Source organism: Myxocyprinus asiaticus, chromosome 31, assembly GCF_019703515.2.
Source record: "Myxocyprinus asiaticus isolate MX2 ecotype Aquarium Trade chromosome 31, UBuf_Myxa_2, whole genome shotgun sequence".
Lineage (NCBI taxonomy): Eukaryota > Metazoa > Chordata > Actinopteri > Cypriniformes > Catostomidae > Myxocyprinus > Myxocyprinus asiaticus.
In genome coordinates this window covers 10,349,005-10,361,771 of record NC_059374.1, presented here as the reverse complement: position 1 = coordinate 10,361,771, position 12,767 = coordinate 10,349,005, and the positions used below count along the sequence as shown (strand labels likewise).

General features: G+C 37.5%; 1 protein-coding gene across 6 annotated transcripts in view; it reads left to right on the top strand.

Moving 5' to 3' along the window:
• LOC127421999 (transcription factor Dp-2-like) overlaps positions 1-12,767 on the top strand; it is a 76,952-nt gene that overhangs the window by 37,600 nt on the left and 26,585 nt on the right. For 5 of the 6 annotated variants that reach the window (XM_051665297.1, XM_051665295.1, XM_051665294.1 and 2 more), the window contains 4 exons: positions 1,461-1,549; positions 10,512-10,642; positions 10,891-10,938; positions 11,115-11,147. In XM_051665297.1, coding sequence (XP_051521257.1) covers positions 1,461-1,549; positions 10,512-10,642; positions 10,891-10,938; positions 11,115-11,147 — 301 coding nt within the window. The remainder of the gene's footprint in view (positions 1-1,460; positions 1,550-10,511; positions 10,643-10,890; positions 10,939-11,114; positions 11,148-12,767) is intronic. The other variant, XM_051665299.1, reaches the window with a different exon arrangement.

The following is a 12,767-nucleotide window of genomic DNA, read 5'->3' as shown; positions in this document are numbered from 1 at the left end:
GTTCATTCAGGTGTCCCAGCAGAGTAACCACAAGTGAAGTTTATCACATTAACTTCGGACGTTTTCCACTTTGTCAATATTTGACGACAAGAAAGTGTCCAAATGTTTTTTGCCTTCATTTATTGTATCTATTGATCATTTAAGAGCTAACTAACTTCTTTTTCTTCAAATGTTTTGCTTGTGTTATGTGTCTTAAAAATAAATGCCACTTAGTCTTAGACTTTGCTATCTAATGCAATGAGATTCATATGTTAAGTAACTTAAAGGTGCACTTAGTAACTTTTTTTTGTCATCTTGGACTTACAGTGACACCTAGCGGTTTGGATGCAGCATCATTCAAAATTAATAGTTTTCAGTTACAGATGCCATTGTAGAAATTTAGTATTCAGGCAATTCCAGCATTATGGATGTGACATTTGCAGTGAAAATGTGAAAATTAACTTCACATATAAAGTACTCATTACCAGTATATCAAGCATTTTATATGTATCATAGACCTCTGCAGATAGAGTCCAGACCTCAGAAAAGTTTCAGTCTAATTTGGGAAACGAGCTTGCGTTACGGATGTGACAAAAATGAACACATGTTTTTGGGAGACCACACACTTTTATAAAAACTATTATAATAGCCACAGAATGTAGAAGGGTTGGCACTCCTAAGAGCATGTAATATTTGTTTTTTTATTCATTGTCGTTTTCACACAGTGTGACAGCTGTGAAAGCAGCACTTACATCATGAGGGGAAACCATTCAAAATCCTTTGAAATCTGAAGACTTTGACCTCTGAGACATATTATATTACTTTATAATACCCATCAAGGCTGCATGATGAATTAAAATAAGATTGAATTCACAATTTTTCCATGGTATGATTGACATTTTCGTGGAATTGCCTGTTCACAGTCAGCCATGATTAATTTAATCCAAGAGTGAAAGTTTCCAATAACAGCAGTCCCCATAAGGGGGACCCTCCTATTGTAGAATAAAACAGCTTTTATAAGGTTACTGATATGACTAGAGTCCTCATCTCATGTGGGTGGTCATTGTTTTATACATATGTTTCAAAATGATTCTTAATTTCTTTAGGAGTAAAACCTTTTTTTAATGAGTAAAAGATTACTGAGTGCACTTTTAAGTGTCCAGATACTCTTTTGGGCCATTGTTGTATCATTTTGCAGTGAGATATTTTGAGGAAATGGACTTTAGAGACAAAACAGGCTTAATTCTTTTTTTTTTTTTTAATTGCATTAAATCTTTTGAAACATTAAAGCTATTTTTATAACAGGATGTTATTAAGAAGAACTTCATTTGCTTGAAGGCACTCATTTATAAACTAGTCATCTTTTCTATTCAGTCAATGCACACATAATCTGTAAGCGTTTCTGCAAGTGAAATGTTTTAGTCCAATTAGGCTCACAGCTCTATTTGTGCACATCAGCTTGACTGTGTTTGTGTTTGCAGGCAACATTTCCCTGGTAACGCCGTCCAGCTACAGCCCAGCCACCAAGATTACACTAGGAACGGTTAATTCAAATGTGGGAGCCCAAATGGTTAGTGTTTTACCAACACACAAGCTCAATGTGTAAAGAGTCCCTAAATACATGCAAACAAGCATACATATGCATACTATGAAGCACTTTATAACTTCACCCACACACAGATTGCTACACACCTATTTACAAAATACAAAATGTTTTTATTTACTTTTTTTTTTTTTAAATGTTCTTCCTTATATAAACTTTTAAACACAAGTTTCTTGTGTAAATTGATCATGGCGATTAGAGTTGGGGCAATATGTCCTGCAGTTCATGTTTTGGTCAGAAAGGGGCAGTCATATTCTTAGGTAATTTACAGACGGGCTCTGTATACTCACACCAGGACAGCATGTGTTAGTGTTCGCTGTACATAGACAATAGTTAACCAAGAGATGACAGGAAGGGGGATGTGGGTTAGTACAGCTGTACTGCTTGAGATGAACAAAAGAGAGATGCTGAAAAGAAAAATGAACTTGGAGGAGTTCAAAGAACTTATAGAACTCTTTAGCAGAAGATTTCTCTCTGGCTCGGAAGCATCTTCCACATCAATAGATAAAAGCATAATAGGTGACTTGTGTAATTGTTTCGATGAAAAAATATTTGATCCTATGCCAGTTTAATATGCAGAGTTAAGTTTAAGTAAGCCATTCATAGGTTGACTTCCTGAAGAGTGTAAACATTGTGGCTCTGTGGCGCTTTTAAAACTTTGCTGTTCTTGTTTGAGTGATCCGACATGCCAATTTCTGGCTCAACCAGTGTTGTGAGTTTGAGGTGGGACTCCCTGTTTTCTGAACAATGGCAGTTGGAGAACTGTAGGAGTGTTTGGTAAAGGGGTTTGGAAACAATCACTATTTTGCTTCTCTTTATAAGTAAGGATACTTATAAAAATTATTCATAATAATAAAAAAATGGCATCAGTGCAAAAACAGCTCTAGTTAAAAACAAAAGATTGTATTAGGGATGCACCAATGTATCGGCCGGCAATATTTGTCGTCAATTATTGACCAAATTAAAACCATTTTAAAACCGGCAAACCAGTTTTACGCATGAAAATACTGATGAAAAACCGATGGTTCAGTTATAATTTATCATCAACACACTTTGTAAAAACTCTTTGAATTCAAATGCACAGTCCAGAAATAATAATAGCCACAGAATGTGGAAGGGTTGGTTAAGAAAATGTAATATTTCATTTTTAATCATTCTTGTTCTCACATTAATGGGAAAAAACTTTGTTACAGACGTGACAGTTGTGAAATTGGCACTTACCTATAGGCTACATGACGAGGTAAAACCATCCAAAATGCTTTGAAACCAGCAAACTTTGTCTTCTGAGACATTGGTGTGGTAACCATGGACCCTTTTCACAGACCTGCTATTTTTTTTATTTAATTATATTTAAGTAAATTATAGGGTTATGATAATTTCGAAATATGGCCCCTTAACGAGTCATTGAAGGAGAAATGTGCTGAAGGTGCTGTGTATGTCTTGTGTGTAACAATGAACAAAAAAAGATAGACATTTTTGAATTTATCGAGTGAAAATGTGTTTTAGAAAGTAACTTAAAAGTAAAGCAATTAGTAATGTGATTACTTTTAAAATGAAGTAATTAGTAAAGTAATCTGATAACAATTTTTAGAGAAATAATTAGTTATTTGTAGTGAATTACTATTTTTTTGTTATTAACAATTTTTATTGATTCCATTCAACAAATTAAATATCACAGAAAATGCAGAATCAAATTATGTACCGTTAAACCCTTCCCTCCCGAAAACCCCCACCTGACACAAACACACCCCAGTGGTCATAAATATAAAAAAAAAAAAACACAAAACGCATGCACACAAAAAATAAATAAATAAAAAGCATATTTTCAAAAAACAATCAAATTGCATACACATATTTAAACCTAGAGATCCCTTTCCACTACCCCTCCCCGAAAGCCTTCCAGAAAGGCCAAATATCTGCCCCATTTCCTATCAAATAGCCCCAGATTTCCCAGCCTTCTATACATCCCTTCCTCAAAGGCCGCCACCCTCCCCATCTCCGAACACCACTCATGAAATGAGGGCGCTCCAACCGACCTCCAACCCTTTAAAATAACCTGTCTGGCGATCATGATGCTCGTTAGGACCCAACTCTTTATGTGCCGATTCTCAACGTCAATGACCACCCCATCGCCCAAAATACAGAGTCTGGGGCAAAGTAAAAGCCGAGTGCCCAATACATCACATATAAAACCCTGAACTTTCAACCAGAACTCCTGGATCTCAACCCCCCCCCCCCAAAAGACATGAGTTATGTCTCCAACCTCTGATTGACATTGCCAGCAGGTGGGTGTGACTTTAAGACCAAGCCTATACAATCTGGAGGGGGTCCAATAAAATCGATGTAAAATCTTAAATTGCATAAGGCGAACCCTTGGATCTCTAGATGCAGACTTGACATTTTTTAGGATCCTAGCCCACACCCCCTCCTCCAATGTCAAGTTCAGATCTTTCTCCCATAAAGAGGGGGGTGCGTGCCACTCCCAAAAACAGTGCAGAGTAGGTGGCGCAGCTGTAAATACTTATAAAACTGAGATCTGGGAATGCCAAAATGTTGAACCAAATTTTCAAAAGATCTCAATACTCCACTCTCATATAGGTCACCAAGTGTATTAACCCCCCTCACAATCCAATCTGACCAACAGAAAGGGGACTTATTAATACATAGTTTAGGGTTCAGCCATATGCTCGAGGCTACGTTTAAATAAATATCAGAATTAAACACTCTGGACACTTTTGTCCATATCGAGTGCAAATGCAAAATAACGGGGTGTGACTTAACCTCTCCGGCTAGTTTAATCGAAAGGCATTGCAGTGGTGAGATAGGGGCAAGAACTTCCTTTTCAATACAAAACCAGGGAGGGGCTCTCTCAGGTGGAAGCGACCAATGAGCCAAATGTCTAAGACCGAATGCATAATAATAAAACAAAATCTTGTGTAGGCCTAACCCACCTTTGTCAATCGGCCTATGTAACTTATTGAAATTTAACCTGGGATGCTTACCATTCCAAATGAAGGACTTCGCTATGCTATCAAATTGCTTGAAATAAGAGAGGGGGACATCTATAGGGAGAGATTGTAGCAGGTAGTTGAATTATGGAAAACAGTTCATTTTAATAACATTAACCTTCCCAATCATCGATAAGTGTAATGAAGCCCACCTGTCCACATCATTCGAAAACCTTTTTATTAAGGGATCAGAATTAACTCTTGACTAAATCACATAAATTTGCTAGGAATAAAATTTCCAAATACTTAATTCCCTGTTTGGGCCACTGGAAGGCACCCGGCTGGAAGGCTGTTACTGGACAGTATGCTGTCAAAGCCAAAGCTTCGGATTTAGACCAATTGACTTTGTATCCTGAGAACTTGGAAAATAATTCTATGGAGGCAAGGCATAGATCTAGTAGGGTCGGAGACGATAAATAAAATATCATCTGCGTAAAGCAGAAGCTTATACACCACACCTCCCGCAATCACCCCTGGAAAATCATCCTCTTTCTTATCGCGGCTGCTAATGGTTCCAGGGCAAGACCTTTATAGGCTGTCTATAAAGTAACTTAATCCAACCAATAAATGCACTCCCGAACCCATACATTTCCAAAATCTTAAAAAAAGAATCCCATTCTACCTTATCAAACGCCTTTTCGGCATCAAGTGAGATGGCAGTGACCGGAGATTGATCATTCGCTACTGACCACATGATATTGATGAGACGCCTAATATTATCAGAAGAGCTACGGCCTCGAATAAATCCCACCTGATCTATATGTATAAGTGATTTCATAACTTTACTTAATCGATTAGCCAGAATTTTGGACAAAATTTTTACATCTAACTGGATCAGGGAAATTGGGCTGTAACTTTTACACTCATTTGGATCTTTGTCCTTTTTAAGAATCAGACTGATCCGGGCTTGTGTCATGGTTGGAGGAAGCTTTCCGTTCTTTAATGATTCCGAATAAATTTCTAACAAAAGTGGAGCCAGGTCTGTAGCATAAGATTTGAAAAGCCGTCAGGCCCCTTAATTACCTCATCAAGCTCCTCCAAGGTTATCTCAGAATCAAGACAATTTTTTTGCTCAGTCATCAGTTTAGAGAGATCTAATGGTTCCACAATGTTCCTAATATCTTCATCAGTAGACGAAGACGTGGAACTATAGAGATCAAAGTAGAATTCTTTAAAAGCATTATTAATATCAATGGCTGAGGTAAATATTTCACCACCAGCAGATTTCACTGAGGGAATGGTAGAAAAAACTCTCTCTGCTTTATATATCTAGCCAAAAGTTTTCCTGCTTTGTTCCTCACTCAAATTATGACTGTCATGCTCTGGATAACCAAAACTCCACTTTCCGTGACAAAATAGTATTATATTTATATTTCAATCGGGTCAATTCTCTGAGGCCATCAGATGCATACAGCGCTTCAGCTCTGCCTCGGCGCTTTTAATATTTCCTTCCAACTCCACAAGTTCTTATGTTTTAGATTTTTTGGTGAATGAGGCATATTGTATGATCTGACTCCTAAGAACCGCCTTAAGTGCCTCCCAAGCCACGCCCACAGAAGATACTGGGGACCAGTTGGTCTCCATATAAACACTGATTTCAGTCTTTAACATTTGTTGGAAATCAGGATTTTGCAAAAGGGACACATTAAGGTGCCAACTATATGATTTCTTTTTCTCTGTATAACACCTCTAAACTCACCAGGGCATGATCTGAGACATTTGATGATCTGAGACACATAAGATATTTCCAACTGAGCAATCAACAACAGATGAAATAAGGGATTTGGATATAAAAAAAAAAAAAAAAAAATCTATTCTAGGATAAATCTTATGGACTGATGAAAAAAATGTATTGTCCCTACAAGATGGGTTCAAAAGTCTCCAAATATCCATAAGACCAAGGTTTTTACACATCCTGTGAAGTGTCAATTTTGCTCTAGGGGGTTTACACATTTTTGCTTCACTGTGATCAAGGACTGAGTCCATCAAAAGATTAAAGTCTCCTCCCAATATTATATCATGAGGGTTGCCAGCAGCTTGCAACATCCCTTCAAGATCTATAAAAAGGCCCTGATCATCAGCGTTAGGTGCGTAAATATTAGCCAAAATCAACCTTTGCCCTTGAATTTCAGCTTAAACAATAATGACTCTCCCTAATTTATCTTTAGTCTGTTTGAGACATTTGAATTGTAGATGTTTATTAATCAGTATTATGACTCCCTTGCTCTTATTTGAGCCAGCACTAAAAAAAACATGTCCACCCCACATCTTCCCAAATTTTTCAGCTTCGCGCATCAGCAAGCAGTTCAAGTTTCAGGGTGTTTGTGTCATATGAGATGTAAGTATCTAACTAAACATGCAATATTTGACCACTGTTTTATGATTGGAATGTTGTACCGACTGACATTAATTTCCAAGGGTGCAAACTATTGACCATTTGGCGAAATTCTGCGTTTTGAATTTAAAACGTCATGTACAGTACGTGATTCGTATGCCATTTATAATTGTGAATGTGAAAGCATTAACGGAACAGTTTTCAGCGAATCAGGCTCAAGACAGAGTGAATGTGTGTGTATATTGTAAAGGAATTGAATGAATGTGGTAATCTGGCAGGCTTTTGAAGTAGCTTTTTAGAAAATTCACTTGACGTTGTTTAAGATAATGATCTATAAAGTAGAAGCCTAAAGCCTAAACACAAAGTAGAGTATTATTATCACCCTCAGATCAGAACTAGAACTTGGTAAGACCTGTGACTCGTGATTTTTATTGTGCTTTTAGGTTTTGGCAAGGACAGTGTCATCTATTCGTAATGCAGATATTATTAGGTAATAATTTAAAATCAATCTAAATTTGTCTTTAATTAATACTGAATTTTGTACAGCATCTCCTAAGTGTCTTCTTTTAAAAGATCCATTTTATTTTGAGTATATCTTGTCAGGTTTGTGCTCAAAAAATTATCCAACAGTTAAAGGAGTAGTTCACCTAAACATGTACATGTAAAAATGTACTTTTACTCACTCATTTACTCGCCCTTATGTTGTTCAAAACCCACATGCTGTTACTTTTTCTTGGAACATACAAATAGATATTTTAAGCAGCTCTATTCCAGGGAATAACAGTTTATACTGAGCAGGAGCTGTCGAGCTTCATAAAGGACAAATACTATAAAGCACTATTAAAGGTTCAGTACAAAGACATCATAACAGTAGTCAGTATGACTCGTGCATTATATTACAAGCTTTCTGGGGCCACACAACAGCTATGTGTTGTATGGACTACTTTTATGGTATTTTTTTATTATGATTTTTTTTTTTTTTCTCTCTTTGGACCTTGACAGTAGTGCTCAATATGAACTGTTTTTGTATGGAAAAGAGCAGCGTTTGGGTTATCGAAGAAAAGACACTGTTAAGATTCTACTGGGAGAAAAAACACAATGAGGGACAACTTCAGGGCAGTAAATAATTTTGTGTATTTTCTTTTTGCTATCCAGCTGACACATTCATGTCATTTTACAGATACATTAATGATGAAAAGAAATTCAAATATATTTGTCTTTTCTTTGAGACAGCACAAAAAAGAGAGAAAAGATGACTGAAACAGGCAAACTGCTAGCAATGCAGACACAGTATTTGTCTTATACTGTATGAACTTAAAAAAAAAAATGTATCTTTTAAAACCCAAAATTATACAATTATGGGCCTTTATCGCATTTAAGGCCTTTATTCAGAAAATTATTGCATTCAGAGCCTTTAATATTTAAAGGACCAAAGAGGACCATTATATATTTGTGACCTCAACATCCGTGACCCCCCACCCCCAAAATGGTTTGGTCCCCCCAGTGTTCAAGACATGGTTACGGCCTTGTATTTGGTGCACGGGACAATGCCTGCATACCTTAAGAACGTACTTTATTAACGTCCGTTCTTCATCAGATTAGTGTGTTCTTCGTAAAATGTTTTTTTTGGGGGGGGGGATTTTTCTCCCCTTTTCTCCCCAATTTGGAATGCCCAATTCCCAATGTGCTCTTAAGTCCTCGTGGTGGCATAGTGACTCGCCTCAAACCGGGTGGTGGAGGATGAATCTCAGTTGCCTCCACGTCCGAGACCTTCAATCCGTGCATTTTATCACGTGGCTTGTTGAGCACGTTACCATGGAGACGTTGCGCGTGTTGAGGCTCACTCTATTTTTTGCGGCATCCACGCACCACCCACCACGTGCCCCACCGAGAGCGAGAACATTATAGCGACCACGAGGAGGTTAACCCAACGTGACTCTACCCACCCTAGCAACCGGGGGGTTGCTAAGGAAGCCTGACTGGAGTCACTCAGCACGCCCTGGATTCGAACTCGTGACTCCAGGGGTGGTAGTCAGCGTCAGTACTTGCTGAGCTACCCAGGCCCCCCTTTGTTTAATTAAATTTAAATAATTCACTGTTTAATCAAGTGGCATCCAGTTATAGTCTCAAAAAAAGAAAGAAAGAAAAAAGTGATTATTTTGCATTTTTAATCCACTTTTGTGTAATGTCTTAACTCTCGGCAGTCTTATCAAATAATGAGCCAGGACTGAGATGTTAAAAGTCGCAACTGCGATTCCACAACCGCATACATAAGATTTGCAAAGTGTAGAGTCTATAAATAGATTGTCCTCTGTGGGTGGCAGGTCATTTATGCATAACTTTGGAATTCCTCATCCACTCCGAGATAGGGCTGTTGCTGAAAAATCGATGATCGATTATTTGTCGTTAATAATTTGATTGATTAAGCTTAGTGATTTTCGATTAATATTTCAGCACAAAAGCATTTAATAATCATCCCAGCATTTAGAGAAAATAATATCTATACAGTCATCTGCCACTAGAGGGCGCACAGCCGCATGAAGGCTGTCGATCCTGTCCTGTCAACAACACAGAAAAAAAAAAAAGCTTGTAAAGAGGAAGCAGTGTCAATGTAAACATGGAACCGTTTTGCAATAGATAAACATTACGTTAACTGCAGAAACCGTGATGGTGCTTTTTAATTTATTAAAATGAAATGTAAACAGCAGGCTACATGCACATACTGTACTTTGGTGGCTGTTTTATGTTTCATGTTCACGTTTTCTGCGAAATTGACGTTTTCTAGTTTGCATTAGAATAGTTGGTCAGTCAAAAATCAAACTTTGTATAAAAAAAGCTTTGATTTTGATTTTGTTTTTGTTTCAAGCGGTTCACCACTTACAGTTTATTATTGTTATTGATTAATCGATTTCCATTCATTACTGTTAACGATTGTCGAATTTCTGAAAATTTGCAACCCTACTTCGAGACTTAACCTCCTTTCTCATCTTTTTTTAAATCTCTTTTTTCCAGGGCTGTTTGACTGTTACTAGTTATGTGCTGTTTGACAAATACTTCTTTATTGGGTTTTCCTGTATTTCATCCTTGTTTTGATGTCTTGCGTATTTTTTTGTAAAGTGACCTTGAATCTAAGAAAGGTGCTATATAAATAAAACATTATTATGAAATATTATTACAAACTGCAGGTGTAGTGTAATAGAATGCTATTCCAAAAATAGGCAAAGAGATGGGAGCAGGATGTTCCTTGTAATAGTGTTGATGGATGAGGGTGTCTTTGCTGTGGTTGTCTGTAGGAGGCCTGTTTGCTCTTCCCAAGGGGTTGCAGCACAGTAACATGGATGGAGAGATTCAGGGTCATCAGAGAGGAAGTGAGGAATGAGTTACAAGAAGTGACAGTGAAGAGAGCCCCTTATTCATATACAAGTTGATTTACATGTGTATGATAACAGGAATTCTAACATAAAGTATGTATGCTTGTGTCTGTAAGTAACACTCACTAAACTCTACCTGTCTTAACCTGTCACCAAACCATCTTCAGATAGATTTTGCATAACCTGGGTCAACCTCTCTTTTTCTTTCTCACTAGATTTTAAGTACGCCACAGAGAGTGCCTCACCCTGGAGGTATCCTCATCGGCAGCCCATTTACGCCGCACACAACGCCGGTTACCATGGTTACTCAGGCACACCCTCCCGAGGGCAATGAGTGGACCCCGGGGTGAGCAAGTTACAAGCACCTTTCTATGTGCTACACATTTTAACACTTGATGCTCAGAGTGCCCCCTACTGTTTGTACTCTAACTTTACTTATATGAGGTGGTGGAAATTTTTCTGCTTGGGTTTTAAAAAAACACTTGTGATATAAGGATGTTTGTTGCCTAGGAAATCTGGGACAAACTCATTTTTTCTGGATTTTTTGTTGTTGTTGACACATTGTATCCTTTTTTCTTTTTTTTTTTTTTACAGAAACAAAAAGAGGACACATGACTACATGGATTCATATTACTCAGATAGGTGGGGATCTGTTTCCAAATGGAAATCCATAAAACAATAATAAAATCTTCAAGAAAATATCTAAAATCATGATAACAAAAAAAAAAGAATCACTAATAGTTCAAGAAGGGGTTGTTAAATTTCATCAAAGCATGCAAAAATATTAAAATGTGTGTGTGTGTGTGTGTGTGTTGCAGGGATGGCCTGTGTTCAAGTGACTCTTCATCCAGGTAAAAATCTGAGCTGAGCGACATTGGGATCAATAGCAGCACATGTCTTTAAATGGACATATGCTTGTGTGTGTGTGTGTGTGTGTGTGTGTGTGTGTGTGTGTGTGTGTGTGTGTGTGTGTGTGTGTGTGTGAGTGAGCTCATGACATGAGGATTTACGAGGCTCAGATGTTGCGCAGAACAGTAGAGGATCACAGCTGCAGACTCAGTTGTTTCTGAGCCCCCCTGTGTCTTTAATGAGTTTAATGAGTTATCACACACACACACACACACACCCTCTCTTTCACCTTTGTTCTCTGTGAGCAGTGCTAATTAAACATAATGAATGTTAAGGCTGTGGCTTTGTGAAGGCACTGTCACTAGTATGTAGTTAATGAAACAGCAGAAGGAGTTCTCACTGATAAACTCTTATGTCAGTCACCTCATATTGTGCAGAGGGACAAAGTAAATGCTGCATTTCAGAGAGAACGCTGGTGTACATATTATGTGAGTGTTTGCGTGCATTTTTGTGTTGCATCTTGGGATGTGCAAAAAACTACTTATTTTCAAAGTCATCTGATCGATGAGTTGTCTGGACGAACACTTAAGGGAAGCTCTGTATAGTTTGGTTTAGTGTCATGTCCATCAGACACCAATAAAATGCATTTCTTACCGATATATGGATGCTGAGTTCAGCCCTTTAATACCGTAATTGACAGATACTCAACAAGTAAATAAGGTAAATAACTGCAACCTATCATTACAAGCATCATAGAGGATGCAAAAAGTACATAAATGTACAGATTATAGGTAATAATGGGAACAATGCTCCTAGCAGGTGAACAGAAATTCTCGTCTTTAAATGTATTGTTGAAGGCGGTAAATTTGTTGTGAATTTTCTTTAAAGGGAGTGAATTTTGAGATGCAACTTCTTAGACACTTACTGTTACAGTTACTGTTAGCATGCTAAAACCGCACGCTAAAACCTGCTCCAAAAAGTTGCATTTCTAAATTCTTCTCTTTAAAGCTCTACCAGTGAACATCTATGATAAACTCAGTAGTCGACCTTACTAACCGACTAGCCTTTTGTTGGACGACTAGTCGACAATCCTGACAATTCTCATACGTTCCCTCCATTGCAGAATGTGTGAGTGTCATACAGTATTTGTTCAGTTTGTTGATGTTTGTTCATCAGTTACAGATTGATTGGTTAGATTGTGTATTGATTGAATAAGCTCCTGTCATACACACAAACGCTTTAAAAAATTGATTATCTAAATATTAGAATGTACGTATATTATATTTAGATTTAACCTAAAAAATAAATATATATATATATATATATATATATATACATACACAAACACACACACACACACACCAATCAGCCACAACATTAAAACCACCTGCCTAATATTGTGTAGGTCCCCCTCTTGCCGCCAAAACAGCGACAAGCCGCATCTCAGAATAGATGTTATTCTTCTCACCACAATTGTACAGAGCGGTTATCTGAGTTACCATAGACTTTGTCAGTTCGAACAAGTCTGGCCATTCTCTATTGACCTCTTTCATTTCCATCCACAGAACTGCCGCTCACTGGATGTTTTTTGTTTTTGGAACCATTCTGAGTAAATTTTAGAG